This window comes from Toxotes jaculatrix, chromosome 23 (assembly GCF_017976425.1).
Source record: "Toxotes jaculatrix isolate fToxJac2 chromosome 23, fToxJac2.pri, whole genome shotgun sequence".
NCBI classification, from domain to species: Eukaryota; Metazoa; Chordata; class Actinopteri; family Toxotidae; genus Toxotes; species Toxotes jaculatrix.
This window is the reverse complement of record NC_054416.1, coordinates 7,497,364-7,515,387: the sequence shown is the minus strand read 5'-3', so window position 1 is coordinate 7,515,387 and position 18,024 is coordinate 7,497,364. Positions and strand designations below refer to the sequence as shown.

The 18,024-nt window shown below is 39.3% G+C and overlaps 1 protein-coding gene across 1 annotated transcript in view; it reads left to right on the top strand.

Annotated features, from left to right (window-relative positions):
* The window catches only part of LOC121176942 (phospholipid-transporting ATPase ABCA1-like), a 128,031-nt gene that overhangs the window by 20,303 nt on the left and 89,704 nt on the right, over nt 1-18,024 (top strand). The window contains exons 10-14 of the mRNA XM_041031085.1: nt 4,896-5,035; nt 5,761-5,877; nt 9,401-9,598; nt 12,408-12,613; nt 12,930-13,106. Of these exons, the coding sequence (XP_040887019.1) occupies nt 4,896-5,035; nt 5,761-5,877; nt 9,401-9,598; nt 12,408-12,613; nt 12,930-13,106 (838 nt within the window). The remainder of the gene's footprint in view (nt 1-4,895; nt 5,036-5,760; nt 5,878-9,400; nt 9,599-12,407; nt 12,614-12,929; nt 13,107-18,024) is intronic.

The window sequence follows — 18,024 nt, the reverse complement described above, 5'->3', positions numbered from 1 at the left end:
TAGCCTACTATTACACATAATAGATATAGAGATTTTTTTTTTCAAAAACCCTACATGCAATAAAAAAGTAACACAATAATTAAAGATGGTGGTGGGGGAAGCTCTGAAAATCATTGAATATGTTTGCTCCATAAAAACCTTGAGAATTAATTCTTCAGTGCAGCCTCATGCTCATTAGAGACCATGCATTCCCATTTCATTAAATGCCTTTTCTTTGGAGAAAACTGCACAAAATTAGATTTTAATAAGACGCTTCTATTCCCTGGGAATAAAGTTATACTGTAAAGTGGAATTGCATGCTAGTGCCAGCACAAATTAGCAAAAACATTGTATCATCCATGCAAAATAAGCACTAACATCTCTGTTAGCATGCTAATGGCTGTTTTGGATTTGCCGTGGCATTTCATTGTGTTGGTCGATGTACATTTAAATGAATCTGGAATATGCAGTGTGTCTGCATAATGGCCAATTACAACCCCTTTGTAAATGTAAAAGTACACTCAAAGGAATAGTGAAACAGCTACAATAAAGGCCAATGCTGAGTAGTAATGTTCCCTTCCTAATTAATTGTTGACAGCAAAGAGAAATTTCTGAGTCATTATACAGAATATCTGGGGTGGTGACTATTATTCTTTGACAGTAAACAGTCAAGTTGATGCCATTTTCAAAATTTGCCCAGTAGATAAGCATGAATAAGAAGTGATTACATGCTTCGGCAATGCCATGTACTTACAATTATACATTTGGTGATGAAATTTTATTTAGCAAATGTATTTTGAGCCTCTTATACAAGAATTTTTTTTACCATTTAAATTGTAAATATGGGGTATTTGAATGGTCTGGCTTCCTTTTTGTTCTGCAAACAGAAGTAAGTCGACTGTTTAAAGAAAAAACAATTGAAGCATGAGAGCTGTGTCTGTTTAAGTGGTCATCTGACTTGACTTTTTTTGATTTTCAAAATGAAATTTTAGCTGTAATTGCAGCTCAGTGTTTTCATGTGACTATTTTGTACCAACAACAAACCTCTCAAATTGATGCACCTTCTGCTGATCTGTCAAAATAACCTTGTCTCTTTCATTGTCTTGTTTTTACTGGTGTGATTTTCTCTGACACTGCTCATACCATTTCCTAATTATCTCAAGGCGTGTACTGTCATCCTCAGAGTATTTGCCCATGGGTGTCTCTTTGAATAGTGAGTAATTGGGACCCGTTATTTCTAGTTGTAAGCACATCCCTTTAATATTTACTGGAGCCAGTGAAACCATAATACGTGTCCGTCATAGCGGTTGATGGGAGGAAGAGAGGCCTGTCTTATAATACTGAATGTCAAAGCTGCTTCATTCTGTCTCTTGTGAGAGAGTGACTTCAGTGACATTTATTCAAGCTTATTTGACTTTCTGTTGGAATGCTGCAAGGCAGCACTTGATTTGTACTGCTTGTAAGAAATAAGTGCTTCTTGATTCATGGGGTGGTTCCCTTTAAACTGGCATGTCATATTCACTGTACATGTGTGCTGTATGTACATATGTCTGTCTCAGTGTGTACATGCCTGTCTGCCTCATATCGGGCATTACGTGAAATGCCTGAAATATGAGTAATGCGAACTCAGAGTAATATCCTTTCCTCTGTGTGTGTGTGTGTCCACACATGCATGTCTGCACACGTGATTGCATGTGCGAGACGGTGTGTAGCACTGGCATTCGTAGTGTGTCGACGCCGCTGTCTCACTGTAGTGCTGAATTGAGCCCATCTCCAGGGTGCAGCTCAAATTGATTAAATTTGCCAGGTAAGTTGAGGGGCTGACTTGAGGCTCCAAGCAATTATTTGACTGTGGCTAAACCTGGTGTAAAGAACAGATTCTCTTGTTCTTCCATGCCACCGTTTTGTAATAAAGTAAAGATCTGTTGTCAAAAAGAGCTGCACAGCTCTGGAGAACGTGTAACATCTATAATCTGATTATGTCTTTAGCACATAAAGTATCAAAAAGCAGATATATCTCTCCCATGAGTAAAGATACCTGATAATAGGGTGCTATGCATTTAACACTGCCATCTATATCCATGCTTCATTGGTGAGTTGAATTCTTCTGTTTCTTGTTAATGGTCTGAGCATGTTGGTCAAGGTCCATATGCACTGCTGTCTATTCTCATAATTGCTTACATAATCATAACATTATGAAACACTGAAGCACATTGTATACACAGAGGACTTGTCCAGAGATGTAGAGGGCTTCAAATTACACACATATATGTGTGTATATGTGTGTATAGGGACGTGGATTTCGCTGTACTGTGTATGTTCTCTTGGCAAAAAGAGTGCACAGGACATTCTGCTTGAGTACATGATGATACAGGGGCTGAATTGTTGAATTTCTTTTCCAAAGTCAGGTTTAGAGTTGCTGTGGCAGAGAGAGAGAGAGAAACTTTATTTCTCCTTATTGGTACACTGGCTGCAACAGGTTCTAACAGGTTATATGCTCTAAAAACAACCTCAGCGCTTCCCACAGGTGCTAGATCAGTCAATTTCAGAATCTTACTCCATCTGAAATCCAGGGCAATATTTCTGAGACCAACCTTAGTAATATGAAAATCTTTCTATATATTTATTTAATAATTTAATAATAAAGTCTACTTTTTTCTTAAATATCAAAAAGTCTTTCCATAAAGACAGCTTTCAGTCCACTGAGCAGATAGCTACTGAGCTGTGCGTCACACACACATTTCCTGTCTTTCAAGTGTTATGATTGCAGGAAGTCGCATCTGTGCAGTCTGTGGAGGGAACAGCTGGCCAGACTCGTACTAAGGGGTGGCCATTAGCTCTCTGCACACAGACTTCCCTGGAGCACCTGGGAAAGATGGCCAGCAGGCAGAAAGGCTAACATTTAATTGCACTGAAAATGGCCGCTAAAATCTCCCTGATGGGGGAAATGGTTGGCCTGGTGAGATGAGAAGGAGAGGGAGATTGAGGTCTTGTTGCGGTCTTGACAGGCGAAAAATGAAAAAGGACTTGAAAAGGCACTGATGTAATGACAGGTGTCTGGATAAAAAGGCCATATTGACTGGCAGACGACACACCGCATTGATCAATTGTCTGATGAAGTACCACACTACAAGAATCACACATTTTCAGTTGGAACTCGGCAGGCACAATCCAAGCACAAGCTTTCTACCTGCTCCAGGTTCCATTCCTTGCAGTGCAGGCCCCAATGTAACCTATTCAGCACTCTACCAACCTGGCAGTATTCATGGTGACAGATAAGTTAAAGTAGTAATGATTGTTCTGCTGCTGAGCGTATTGACTTTTTTCCTCTGCTCCATAGAGGCTTTTCCTTATTACTCAAGCCTGAGCTCTGAGCTCAGTTTGTGTTTTCCTCTACCTGTGTGTATGTTTTTTTAAGTAGTCCCAACTTTTTCTAAACACATCCACTTTAACTAACCCAATGTCGACTTTGGAAAGCTTTTCATTTGATAAATCCAGGAAGTACGTTCCCAGGAAAAGTCTTGCAGATGTCAGAGGAAGCAGCAACGGCGTGTATGAACCGATCAAATTAGACAGTAAGCTTTCTTATCAAGAACAACTTTAGGAAAATAATAATAATATAATATGGTTTAGTATTGATGGTAAAAGAATTATTGACTGCACAGATGACCAGTGATTTCTAAGGGCTAAGATGCAACCAAAGACCTATCACAAAGCCCTTTTTTTCCCTTGGTTCATTTTGGAAGTTTGTGTGTCTGAGTATCAGCAATGTTATAAAAAACTTGTTGTTGTTGCAATTATTAGCACCCCAGCGTCTCCAAAAAACCCTTCTCCTCTTTATTAGGGAGTGACACCCAACAATAAATAATGACATTAAACTTTATTTAGGTAGCTCTTTTCCCAACAAAGTTCCAAAGTGCTTTAAAAGGAAATAAGAACATTTAGGAAGAGGAATGAGAGGAAACAATAAAAACCCAGAACACACAGAGGACAAAAATAACTTAACAGGAGAACGAAAGAAAGAAAGAAAGAAAGGTGCAGCTGTAAAAGCAGAACAAGCATTAAACATTCACAAAGGCTTTCTTTATGAGTAATGCTCAAAGGAGAAAATAAGTTGATATGTTGTGCGTCTGTTCCAGAATCCTTGTCAGCATTTTAGTCGTCTCACGTGACTCATATAAAACCAGTAATTAAATATCTTTCCAACGTGATGTAGTTATAACCATTTCCACTCCTAAATATTGCCCTGAAGCAGTAGGAGCTGCTGCTGGTCCTGTTGGCTCGAAGTACGTCAATGCACAAGACAAAACACTGTAACACTTACTTCCACTTACTTCTCATGATGGCATCAGCACCTCAAGAAGGAACAATTAGTTGTAGTTGTCTGCTCTGAAGTGCAGTGATTGCATCAGTACTCTCCCCAAGGTGTAAACCCGATCAGCTGCTGTGTACAATAATGTGAACTTTGATTTATGAACAGTTTGTATTTAACATGTTTATGTGTATTTAACATGGTATATTAGTAATGTGATTTGTCTATCTAAAGGTCTCTAAATTATTAAAACATATGTCTTTTTAAAAATTAAAAGGTCAAAATGTATGCTCCATGGTTTTATGAATCACATACTGTGCTCATATTTGCTCACTCAGAAAAAGTTGAGAAAAAGTATTGCGAGGGTTGTTATGATAGCCACATATGAATTTCAAGCTCATGTGCAATATTTATCATGTTTGCTTCTTGGGTGCTGCAAATTCTATGATTTTTGCACAGTTCAAAATCAGAGAAGAGCTGGCTACTCCTCTTTCCTCCTGTCTCATACTTGCAGTGTGCACACAGTATTTGGAAGATTGGAGTTATTTTCTTGGCTTTGCCTTGACTTCCCCTGTCTTCTCCCCTCTCTTATTCTCTTCTATAGATGCTTTTTGTCAGACTTTTGTCGACACCCTGGAGGGCACACCTGGTCTGCGCAACATTTGGAGCACTTTCAAGCCGTTATTGCAAGGCAAAGTCCTCTACACACCTGATACACCTGCTGCTCGCCTCATTGTGAGCGAAGTAAGTCTACAAAGAAAAAAAACTATATTTATATGGACTTGTCATGCACTTGAAAAGTAGCTAAATATCTTGCTCATATCAGCTTAAAATGCATGTTTGGAGAAAGCGACAGACACTTTTTTTAAATTAATAAACTAGCATGAGTATATACTTGATGTATTTATCCTGTATGGATCAGATCATTTACATTATCAGTGTGAAAAAACATTCAGGGTGGAAATGAAAAAAAATGAGTCTGGGGAAGAAAAGAAGAATAATACAATAGTTAGTCAGGAGACCTGTTCATGAAATGTAATGTGATATCATGACATGACATTTCTTCAAGATATCAGCATCATTGTGGTAACTGCATAAGTAAAACGAACACTAGGCAGGCGGTGAGGATTTTTGCATTTAGAATACATTATTAGCGCGAGCAAAATCTGCCGACTTCACAGCAAGAGGCCCGATGTTGGCGCAGGAGGTCCTCTTCACACCAGACATAGTCAGATTGTTTACAAGTCAATGTTCAGGGGTAAATAACCCCATTTACATTCGTCTCCATGGGAGCTGGCAGTGTTACAATGTGATGAGTTCCTCTAGGGATTAGCTGAAATGTGCAGATGTGGAGTACTTTCATGTCTGGATTGGCTCAGAGCAAATGGGAGAGGCTCAGTGGGGATGCTTCCAGTCAGGGAAAGGTGAGATGAATGTGTTGTTAAATATTATTTTGCTTTTTGTTTCAGGCAAATAGCACATTCAACGCCTTAGCTATGTTAAAAGAGCTGGCTGATTTGTGGGATGAACTTGGGCCACGTGTCTGGAATTTCCTTCAAAACAGCCCTCAAGTGAATGCAATACGGGTAAGACTTTACACTAAGATGCACTATAAAAAATTAATCGCTGTAGGTTTTTTTCTCGATGCACTTATTCAAACTTGAAACAGTCAGATTTTACCTGTTGACCTCATTTGGCTTGTCTCCAACTAGTCTCCGACTAGCCAAATTAACCTGTACTGTCACACACTCTGGGAAATGCTTGTATGTGCTTTCTTGCCTTTCTTTCTTAAGTTAGATCAAAACCACTTTCATGATAAATATGAAGCTACAGCCAGGAGACAATTAGCTAAGCATAAAAACTGGAAAAAGGCAGAAACTGCTAGCCCGGCTCTGCTCAAAGGTACAAATCTGCCTAGCAGCACCTCTAAAGCTCGCTAATTAACTACAACGTGTTAATTAGTGAGTTGTTTCTTTTATCTGAGCAAAAAGTGCAAGTGTAAAAACAACATTATGTGGTTTTATGAGGGTTTATGTGCTGGAATTTTTCCCGGTTGGGTGCAGAGCTAGTTGCCTGGCAACCTCAAGGTGACACCCAAAAATCATCATGTTAAGTCTTTATTTAAAAAATCCAGGAATAATTGTCATTTTTTTCTTTCTTTTTTTTTCTTTTAAATTACATAGAACAACTCTGGCACATGATCAGCAGCTCATTTGCACCTTTTTCTCTTCACTTAATTTTCTACACTGGCCCAGTCGTAAAACAACCTTCTTCACTGTGTCAACCTTTGACTACGGAAGGACATAAAATCCCTCAGCTTCTTTTAAAAATTCAGGTGTTTTTTCAGTGAAAATCAGTAACCCCCCAAAAAAAGCCTTCTATATAAGCAGGTGAGAATATACATGTCGTGTATATCAATTTGTTGCACCCTCTGTTAGATATGGAAACCGAGGGAGGAAAGTAATTATGGGTAAGTGCAGGATAATTTTCATCCTGGCAGAACAGGATTATCTATAGAAGTGGAGGACATGGACTCTTTGCCACCACTTCTCTCTCTCTCTCTCTCTCTCTCTCTCTCTCTCTCTCTCTCTCTCTCTCTCTCTTCCTCTCCTCTTCTCTCTCTCTTTGCCTCTTGCCGTATTTCCTTGACACTGACATTACTCCAGTGTCACTCCAAATGAGCTTATAGGCAGCTGGAGGGAAGCAGACATTGGGAGCTCCATATAGCCAGGGTATTCATTACCCTAGCCCTAACCTTTACACAAATGGGCCGGCAATCCTCCTTTGTCTTCATTTTCTCCCAGCCCAGCTCTCTCTCACTCCACCTCTCGCTATGCAGCTGGTGGCTTCGGAGGTTTGTCATCTTCAGAGGTCCTTCAAGGTCGCAGACACGTTTTACGTTGATGGACCAATTACCATCACCACCACAACTACATTTGATAGAAGATAGAAGATTTAGGGTACAGAGCTCAATAGAAGGACATACTGTGCTGCACAATGTTCTCTGAAATGGCTTTGCAATGAAATTGGTTGAAAATATGTTTGACATAACTACCAATGCCTTTACACGGTGTTTACACATTTAAGTTGTTATCCTCATGATTTCAGTCCTGGTTGACTTGGCGACACCCATAGTCAACACAGTAACAGCAAGTATGGTTAAATACTAAATATCCCAGAATTCTCTAGCAGCTTCTTTGTCAGAAATACAACAGAAGAGCAAGTTTTGTATCTGTAATAAGAGTGAGCAGTACAAAGGACCTGTATTCTTTGTAGAAAACAACATTCATATCATTGACGTTAAATTTACAGTTCCCACTTCAGCAAATGTCAAGACTGGTGCATTATCATGTAATCTGTCACCCATGTAAACATTATATAGATCAAAGTGAGCACTCAGAGGCAATTTTCCACAGGAATCTGATTTCCTCTCTTAATAAAGGCCAGCAAATACATTTCATTTCTTCAATGAAAGACTCTCTCATGACAAACTGTTTCATTTGACACATGACCAACAAGGTTAAATGGCATTTCTGTAACTCTGTGGCCCAAATGCCACTGATCATTAAGCCACTTTCAGTCATAGTTGGATAAAGATTTCAAATACTGAGCCAGTTTAACAGTCACGGTCAGTTTGCCAATATGACTCTGCTACTACAGTTTGAAAATGACTGACAGGTTTTAAAATGCATACATTTTTGATGGGTCATGTCCTTAATGTGGCTGTACTGATTTTTTTAAAAGGTCACAAGCAGCACAGAGATTACTTAATTTGACACTTTGTCCTAGGGTTAAGCAAAATATCATCAGAAGTGTTGACAGTGAAATGCCACTGAGCACACTGGCCAGAATATATCTGAATCTCAACTCAGATTTTCACACTTTAGAGGCCCAAATCTCGATTGACGTACGGTGCCCTTTCTTTTCCCACATGGTTCTAAATGTGAAGCATGCACATACAAGTACATTGAACTGGAGTGCAGACCAATTAGACTCTACAATAACATGAAGATTAAGTTGGAAAGGGTGCTGTTATACAACTACAAATGGTATTGAATGGCTGATTTAAATAGCTCATTATCTCAGTGGGTTATGGTTCTCTTTTGATATTCCTCTGTGTACATGACAGGTAAATTATCACTGTTATGTTTAATTTTAGTTTATGTAGTAACACTGTCATTACTGGAACAGTGTCATATTATTACTTGGGTTTTAATTTCACAGCAGCAGGAAACTATGCAAATACTGGGTGGGAGTGAGGGGAATGGCTGTGGCTACTAAACAGAGGGCAACACATTTAAACCAACAGGTGGGAGTAAAATTACCTTATTATGCAAGAGCTATTGTTTGAGGTGCTCAGAACCATTTGTTTTGCACAACAAAAATGCATATACTTATTCATGTTTGTTCGTATGTAGGGTTGTGGTAGGGTTATATTTGCTCCCAGATCAGCATATCACCTTTTAGAATTCATCCTCAGGGCAATTGATCAGGGCAATTGCAGCTTGATCTATGGCCTGAGATGAGTACACATTGCATACATTCTTCTTATCATGCTGGTGAAAGGAATTGAGAGAAGGGAATCTGTATTTACTTGTGTCTCTTTTGTATGTATGTGTATATGTTGTTTGTGTGACTAATGTATTCTTATGTGTGTATTTGTTAGGCAGAGTTTTAATTTGCATAAATTTTTAGTCTCTGAGCTTCAGAAATGTCTGTACCATGCAAATGTACATATACTGTCTGTGGGTATGAATGTGTGTGCCTGTGTGTGTGCATGCACATTTGTTTGCATTGCACATACATACTACATGTACTACATACATGAGCACTTCCTGCTTGTGAGAATACTTGATGTGTATCTCAGAGCCTGAAGTACAACAGTGCCATCTATCTGAGCGCTCCTAATTAAATCTGCAGAAAAATGAATGTCATCGGCCCCAAAGAACAAAGCTGACCTCCATCCTTGTTCTTCTAAAATAAAACAGTGTGGTTTTGAAACCTCTTGGTCCTCATTCAGATTCCATTACATTCATGCCACATTCATTCTAGACCTCTCACTTGTAACCATTGTAAATATAATTAAACCCATCTTCTCCTCAAAATTAGGCTTTGCTGGTGAACCCAGTGTTTGCTGCTGTCCTCAACCAGCGCCTCAATGGCACAGGATGGACGGCCGAGCTGCTGGCCAACTTCCTGTACAATGGGCCCCCTGAGGATCGTCCACCCGGCATGCCGCCCTACGACTGGCGCGATGTTTACAACTCCACGACCCAAATACTGAAGCTTCTCTCCAACTTCCTTGGTGTAAGTAATTATTTTGTCTCTGCTCTTATTAAATGCAAAGCACCTCATGACCCTGGCTTCCAGCTTGCTCATGCATGCACAGAGGGTGTTTAACTTTTCCTGTAAAGTGAGACTTTTGAATTAACAAAAATATATTCACTGACATTTAAGATTTTTAAACATATAATTCTCATTGGTGAGGAAAGTGCAATACACAGATATTCTGCTCTCCCACCACTGTTTTCTTTAAGTCACTACTTTCTTATTTTTCCAGTTCACCTAATGTTTCCCATATGTTTACATTGGTAGGAGTCGGTGTCAGAACTAGCCATCTGTTTAATTCATACAGGGGGCAGTATATTACCAGAAAAATGGGGTGTCCATGTAAAAGACAAACAAATGCACTCTTTGGTACCTCCTCCCCGGTGTCATAGAAGGACTGGCCATCGGACATATCCCGGGGGGGCCTTACAGGCATGAGACAGTGATCTGGCAAAAGTCTTGTGTCCCTGACCTAATTGGAGCACTTTAATTTACTCCTGTATCTTTCTGTTCACAACTGCCACACAACACGGCAGAACACCTGGGGTACTACAGAGTGCACACAAGGTGCTTTGCACAATGTGTCCATGTTTGGTGCAGTGCTGTTGTTGTGGCATTGTCTGTGCTCTGCTGCCTTTCAAAAATCAAGACTTTTCCAGATGATGTGCAGGTTTTTTTGTGGGTATTGTGTTTTTCGGAGAACTAGCAGAAATGGCTTTGGTCTTTTATTCATTAAACTTTAATATTTCTGACTTACCAAACTGTCAAACACACCAGAAGATCTTTCACTTCATTGCTTCCACAATAGTCATGAAACACCTTGTTATGGGCTTATAGTGAATCTGTAATGGCATCAAACAGAATTGTGTCTCTAAGTAGGAACACACACTCACTGCTGACATTGATATATTGATCTGTGGCACAGTTTGCAGCAGAACCCTTCTTTCTCTATGTTGTGTTATGAAACACATGTACAAAGCCCACACACACCCCCTGCCACACTCACATGCACACACATAAGCTCAGTCCTCAGGCAGGTAAGATGGCAGGCTGGGCCCTAGAGGTTAGCCATACATGGTCAATGAAATTGTCATAATGCAATCTATTTTCTGCTGTAATGGGAAATGCATTGGTCAAATTTGATGCCAGGATAGGGACAGTTATTAGACAACCTTTTCTGTGATCTTTTGTCTGGGTATATACATCTGTTGGGAAATAGAGAGCTTCTTTCAGTCTAGGGCTGAAGAATATAAACTGTCAGCACTGACAACACAATGTAAGGTGTGTCCACGAGGAAAATCATATAGTAATGTAATTTAGGCCCACTATGATACACTATACATATACACTATAAACTATTAAGCTGGATAGGTAATGAAAATGAGGGAAATTTGCTTTTTCATATCTAATATTAAAGACAAACATCTTGTCCATTCAATATACAATATTTTTAAGTCAGATTTAAATACTTTTTGGTTACTGGCTCTGTATGTGCTCTGAATACCCAACAACAATCTTTTTTTTTTTTTTAGGACAAAAGGATTTCTTTATCAAACAGTATATGGAGAAAAAAACAAGCAAAACAAATCAAATGTTTTTTGTAAATTGGCCTCGCCAGCCCTAGGCGGCATCTCTTTAATGGCACAGGCCCAAATGTGACCCTCAAGCCTTTCACAGCCTTTTGACCAGATCATTGACTAGCAACTTATCATATGTTTATAATGTCATGAAGATCCACTGATGTGTTAATACTATCACTTAACTATCTGCTGTCAGCTGCACCAGCACAGCCTCTACAAGCGTGACACAACCATGGCCTCACAACTGCATGTGTTGCCCTCGCTGTTCCTCTGAATTAGGCCACGATGGGATTGGCAAGCTATCAGTGGGGCCGGTTTCTCAGTCCAGAGCCGGAGTCAGATTGTTGATATAAGACAGCTCAGCCTTAGCTGCAGGCCCAGAGGTTAGAGACGAAAAACAAGATGCAGAAATGTGCTTTCACTATTTCTTCAAGCAACACCATGGCTACTCAGGCTTGTAGTGAGAGAGAATGGTGCTGATATTTGAAGATGGGACACAAAGCAGATTAAACATGGATAGACAACACTCTGAAGGGCATTTGTAAGTGCAATAGTCTGCAATATCTGTAAATATATCTGTAAGAAAAGCATGTTTCTTTACTAGTAGGTTAAAATAAAGATCTGCCATGATTTAAATTAGTCATAGGATGTGATGGTTAGCTCCTGTCTCTCTATGCAGAGCATTTTCTTCCATGTGTTTCACTCAGCACTTGTCCAAAGTTTGGGCTCATGTAACCATTCCACTGCTGTGATATCCTCACTAGTATGTACTGAACAAATGCTGTTATGATATTTTGTTTCCCACCATAGCTTGATATAGAATACAGACTAGAGACTCCTGGGGGAGAAATGATAAAATTGTTGCAACACTGAGATGTGTGGACAGCTGTCAGGTGTGACTGCCTCCCAGGATGACTAGCTCATTATCGTCTCATGAAACAGAGGGACAAGGCTACAGAACAGGGAGTGCTAGCGAGGCTGTATCTCATTTGCTTGTGTCTGCTGAAGCCCAAAACATTTCCCACCAGCAGCTCCAGATAATTTGGAACTACACTCTGCGTGGTGATACTTTTGGCTAAATATCCATCTGCCATTCAGCCAGTTATTTTTTTTCTCTTTTGTGGATACTAAAGAGGAAAAAAGAAAAAGGGAAAGATTTAAAGTAAGAAGATTATGGAAAAGTAAAGCATTTCTGTGTTTGTTGACAGTGTTTAGACCTGAATAAGTTTGAGGCTGCCCCCAGTGAAGGCCATCTGGTGAGAAAAGCACTGGAGCTTCTGAAGAACGATACGTACTGGGCCAGTGTTGTCTTTGAAAACCTCCAGCAAGACTCCAGCCACCCCCCTCCTTATGTCAAGTACAAAATCCGCATGGACATCGATGAAGTAGAGCGTACCAGCAAAGTGAAAGACAGGTATGTGACACAGCTTAGTCTCTCTGTTGAATGCAAACAAGGGACTGATATCACATCTGCTAAAACACCACACGTTCACATTATTACTTGATCACTAATTTACCCGTTCATTATGCACTATTGCCTTTTCTGTTAGCCAAAAGATATGATTTTTTTTTTTGTCTTTTAAAGTTTACTGTCTAAAAATATTACCTCTAAAAACAGTCATGATACTCTGACTAGTTCTCTAGTCAGTAGTCAATAGTTCTGACTCTTTCTAGTTGTTGTTTCCTTGCCCTTTGCTAAGACAAATCATGGTGTGTCTGCTTTTAATAAGGTTATGGTCTCCCGGGGCCCGAGACAAATCCTTTAGCGACCTGCGCTATATATGGGGAGGCTTCGCCTACCTGCAGGATATGATGGACCATGGCATTATACGAGTACAAACATCAAAGACCCAACCCTTCGGTGTTTTTGCCCAGCAAATGCCATACCCTTGTTTCGTGGATGACGTGTGAGTACAAAAGCTTTTATCCGTCAGCCTTGAGATTAGAGGAAAAGGAAGGCGGTATTACAGCAATAAAATTCTACTCTCTCTGGGGAGTTTCCTCTCACTGCCACCACATAGTTGAGTTATGGTCTTATCAATCACTTAGGCCCTCCAGATTTCCCTGTGGAAACTACAAGATGCTGTCTCTGATTTGTCTAACTTACCCCTTCTTTAATATTTGTGTGGCTGTTTTGCTAGTGCCATATGCTATCACTGATCACAGATGAAACGAATTAGATAGGGAACTCCTCTCATAATGTCACTGTTAAAAGTCAATAATAAAAATGTAACATACTTGAGGATAAATCTAATCATGAGGGTCAACAAGGGAAAAGAAATGAATGGAGGCAGGAGGGAAAGACGCCAGAACTATTGATTTTAGTCAAACCACAGGAAATTCCTGAATAGTTGATGGATGCTGAATTATTTAAGCAATCACCATGAGTCCCTTCCTTCCTTGTATTTCTGAGGCATTTAATTCTTAACAAAGTGAGCATACCGTATCTCACGTCTCACATAGCTGCATCACATGCAAAGATTGATTGCAGCACTCCATCTGTGTTGTGAACGTATCCACAGATAGTGCTCACTTCTATCATGTTAGATCATTCAACCAGGGACACGAATGATGTGGTATCACTCTGAATCTTCCAAAGCCAAGATTTCCTCAGAGTCTGGGAAATTACTCCCATCCACACAGCATTATGATCTCCATTAATAAAGGAAAAGCCCAATGATGCCATCAAGAGAAAAGATAATTACCAGGGAGATTTAAGTCCAGCAACACAATGCGCTCTTTTTAGTAGACACAAAATATTCTCTCCCCGTGGGAAACGCAGTTCCAGAGATTAGGGATGTAATTTTAAAATATTATGTGCTTTGGATAGCACAGAATTTACAGTAAAGCAATCTTCAGGGGGTGTTTGGATCAACATATTTAAAGAGGCCAAAGCAAAAAAAAAAAGGATGAAAATTATGACTTCACGTTGAAGATGCTTTTGGGCTGCTAATATCTGCTAGCATGCCACCGTTGAAGTAGATGCTTTAAATTATAATGCCCTATACTGTACTGTAAATTTGTGTTGGAAACATAAGAAGCAAGAGAATATGTGTTATGAGAATAATATTCAAAGTAATGGCTTTATTAATTTAGTTTTCATCATTTGGGGTTTGTATGGGTTATCTATGAAGTGCTTACTTCCCACTGATTTATGTTCACATTGTGGCTTTAAGATTAAAAGTAGCTCCACTGCTTTGCACTTCATTTTCTAGCTGCTTTAGTGAACCTGGTTTAAGATACATATTTCATATTTGTTTTAACTGCCTAAGTGGGTGCACTCGGCTTGGCATGTCAGGCAATAGGATACTTTTAGAAGTACTAATTGGAGGGAAGTTGAACTAAATACTGCACCCAGTGGAGATATTCATCTGAGAGGAATTTTGGCATTTCAAATGAACTACGGCACAAAATCATCCAGTCTATAGATTAGTAAGTAGACATAGTGCAGATGGAAGATGAGTGACATGCCCACTTTTGCCTCTTCAGGCATTTTCTTACATGCCTGTTTTTTTATTTTCCTGTGCAAAAACAGACAAAATGTAGCACAACATTCCTCCATATGAGAGCAATGCGTAGCAGTTTCAGAGGTGAGATGCTGAATGTGGAGCATCCCATCTCTGAAGTTTTTAAATGCATCAGTTTCCTTGTGTTGCCATTTTACTCTCATTGCTGTGATAATGATCTAAATTTAAGACAGTCATGGTACAGCTTATTTGCTGATGCCAGCCCTGTTGCCTCAGTTTCATGTTTCAGCAAACAAAGGATTAATAATTGCAGAAGATAAATGGGGACTATAAAGCACCACAATACCCTCAGTCCCTCCACCATTTACTCTTTTGCCTGCCTAGCCATTTGGGCATTTCTATAAATTATTAACACTTGAAAACTGCTATTTCATTCATAAATAATTGAGAGAGAAATCACACAAAGGAAGATGCACTAAAACACGGAAAGGCATGATGGGGAAGAACCTCGTTGGTAATTATTTTCATCTCGAGCTGTGTTTTGTCAGCCAAAAGGAAGGAAAGAACATTGTGCATTCAAATGAACATGTTTTTGGTTTGCTGTAACTGTTCCTCAGTTTAGAAGAAAGGTCTAATCTGACTTTAAAATGTCATTTTAAAAAAACTTTTATTTTAGATACTTTCAGATGTGCCATTAATAATATAAAAAAGTTCTCCACTTTGGCAATATGAGATGAATAATATATATGTATATAAAATCAATGACTAGAAAGCACTGGCTGCAGTTGCTGTGTTCCATGCAAAATATAAAGGGTTTCAGAAAAAAATACTGAAGTTTATTTTCTGTGGAAATTGGAGGTAAAATGCTGTAATTTGATTAGCACTTTTAACCATATATTTGATTTTATTATGTAATAATTTACTCAACAGAAAATATTTTGACAGAGGCTTAGAAAACTGTTGCCAAAGGCATCGTTAGTTTCTGTGAAAAAACCTTATCATCGCTTCCTTTTTTTATCTTTGTTCTGTTCCATTCAATCTCACAAAACCATATTTCTACCTCACTGATAAACTTCAGCTAACGAGGCAGTATTATCTGCACTGACCCAACACCCATCAACACTCCTAACATCACACCTGCCTTTGAGATAATTTCCTTTTCACATTCCTCATTTCCTCCTCACAGCTTTTGGCTGTGACGCACCTCATGAACTACCAGCAATCCGGGCCACTTTAAGCACAGCTGACCCTGTTGGCATTTTGAACTTGAGATAACCAAACTGTATTAGCTGTACCGTCCTCGTATTCACATTGTGAACAGGCCCGATATGACTGTATGGGATAAAGCTTGACCCCTGCGGGGCCTGATAGTACATAAACTGGAGCTTTATCAGTGGCCCCTGTGCCATTGCACGCTCCTGAATCAGAGGCATCTCTTATTTGGATCCTGAGGCAGCGCTCCCCATCAGTAGGTCTTTCACATTCGCATGGGCCTGATGTGAAGTCTAAGGAGCAATAAGTAATACAGGCAAGATATATAACACAGACCTGCAGTGTACATGAGGAACATTCAGCTCAAGGATTTAAGAGAGATATGCTTTTGTCCATTTACAGTGGCTAATTAAAATAAACAGTTGAGCCTAGCTGAGACATTTCATATTTAAAGATGGGTTGCATTCCCCTTCCATAATATGAAAGATAGAATGGCGCCAGCTGATGGAACAAATCAAAAAGTTAAGACGTATAAATGTTTAAACTCTGGCTGTGTCTCAAAACTTTGCTTCATTGTTGTTTAATGGAATTATTCTTCATTTTGTAGATGTGATTTTGCTGTTTGATAAAAAATGAAAAACCACGACATGTGGGATCTCTTTATGCCAAAACCACACCCGCATCTCTCCTTGAGCAACAATTTGCACCAGCAATGAAATAATCCCCACTGAATAATAAAGCCTGTTCCCTTCAATGAATTGCTCATTTCCAGCGAGCCAAGAAACTCAACCGTATATTTGCTTAAAAATGAGACAGGAAGCTTTTCTTTTTTTTTTTTTTTTTTAGGATAGTACAACAACCTCTGGGGAGGCCGTGCTCTACTATCTCTCGATTTACTGAGAAATCAGTCTTCCAGTTTCCCTAAATTTAGGTCAGGCTGCCAATGTAACCGGAGCCCTGTAACACAGACCTGCCTGGAGTTCTGTTACTTAAGGACCTTTGATCGATCAGCAAATGTATAATTCAAGAGCATCTGGTGGCAAGGTTGTCAGTGTCAGACACGGTGTGCATGACTGATCTTTCCCCCTCCAGTGCTAGAAGTCACAGGAGGAGTTAACTCACTCAGGCTGTCAGCTGTTAGAGAGATGTTAGGGTAGAATCGGGAGCAGATAATGCCAGAATTAGTATTCACCTTGATGCAGTTGCTACTTGAGGCTGCTTACCTTCCTGGAGAAGATACTGATGTATCAGCCTCATTTGAAGTGTATTGATTTGGTGATCTCATGAAATGGCTTTAAATTTCCAAGTTCAGAGAAGAAAATTTTGCTTATGTAATAACGTTTTTTTCTTTTTTTTTTTTTTTTTAGTTTCATTTTATTTGCTCTGGGTCTGAACGTTAACAAACTCTTTCCTTGCTGCTTTCAAGGCCTCGTTTGAAAATGATCCGTCCCATGAGGGCAGGGGATGTAGGCGATGTGTCCTCGAAAACAAGCCGTCTCTCTCTCATTCAGGTTCTCACATAACTGAACTTCCTCCACAGTCCCAGTGAAACTAACTTCATCTCTTTGTTGTGTTTGTAAGATTGTCCAATACTTTCATCATCAGTTGATTTATTGATAAAACTGTCTATGCTAAGCAATATTTAACATAGAGAGAAACTGCAAATGAATGTACTTTTACAAGTGATGTACAAGTTGACTGTTATCAGTTAACTTGGTAAAATTATTATTAAATCAAGTTATCCACTAAAGTGAAAGCTGTTGCAATATGATTATAGAAAGAGAGCAAGTAAATATTTTTAAAAGACATTTATAGTAAAATGATTTCCACCTGTTTGAAGAAAAAACTGGTTCACAATTACCTTCAGGAAAAAAAGCTCTTATGCAGGGCTAACTAGCAATTAAGCAGAGTAGATGGTTGAGTGAACCGTATTCACTTGGCAGGAATTCAGTAAGGCCTTTAAAAAACAACTTGTCCAGAATTGCAGGAGAAATTCACTCCATTCAAATGCACTAGAAGTGTCCTTTGATCAATTGTCTATGTTAAATTGCTTGGAAGAAGAACATTGTTCTGCCAATTACTGCATATTCACTTTGGGCTTCATCACTGTGCTGAACAGTGCTTTGGTTGCATTATATGCCCAGTG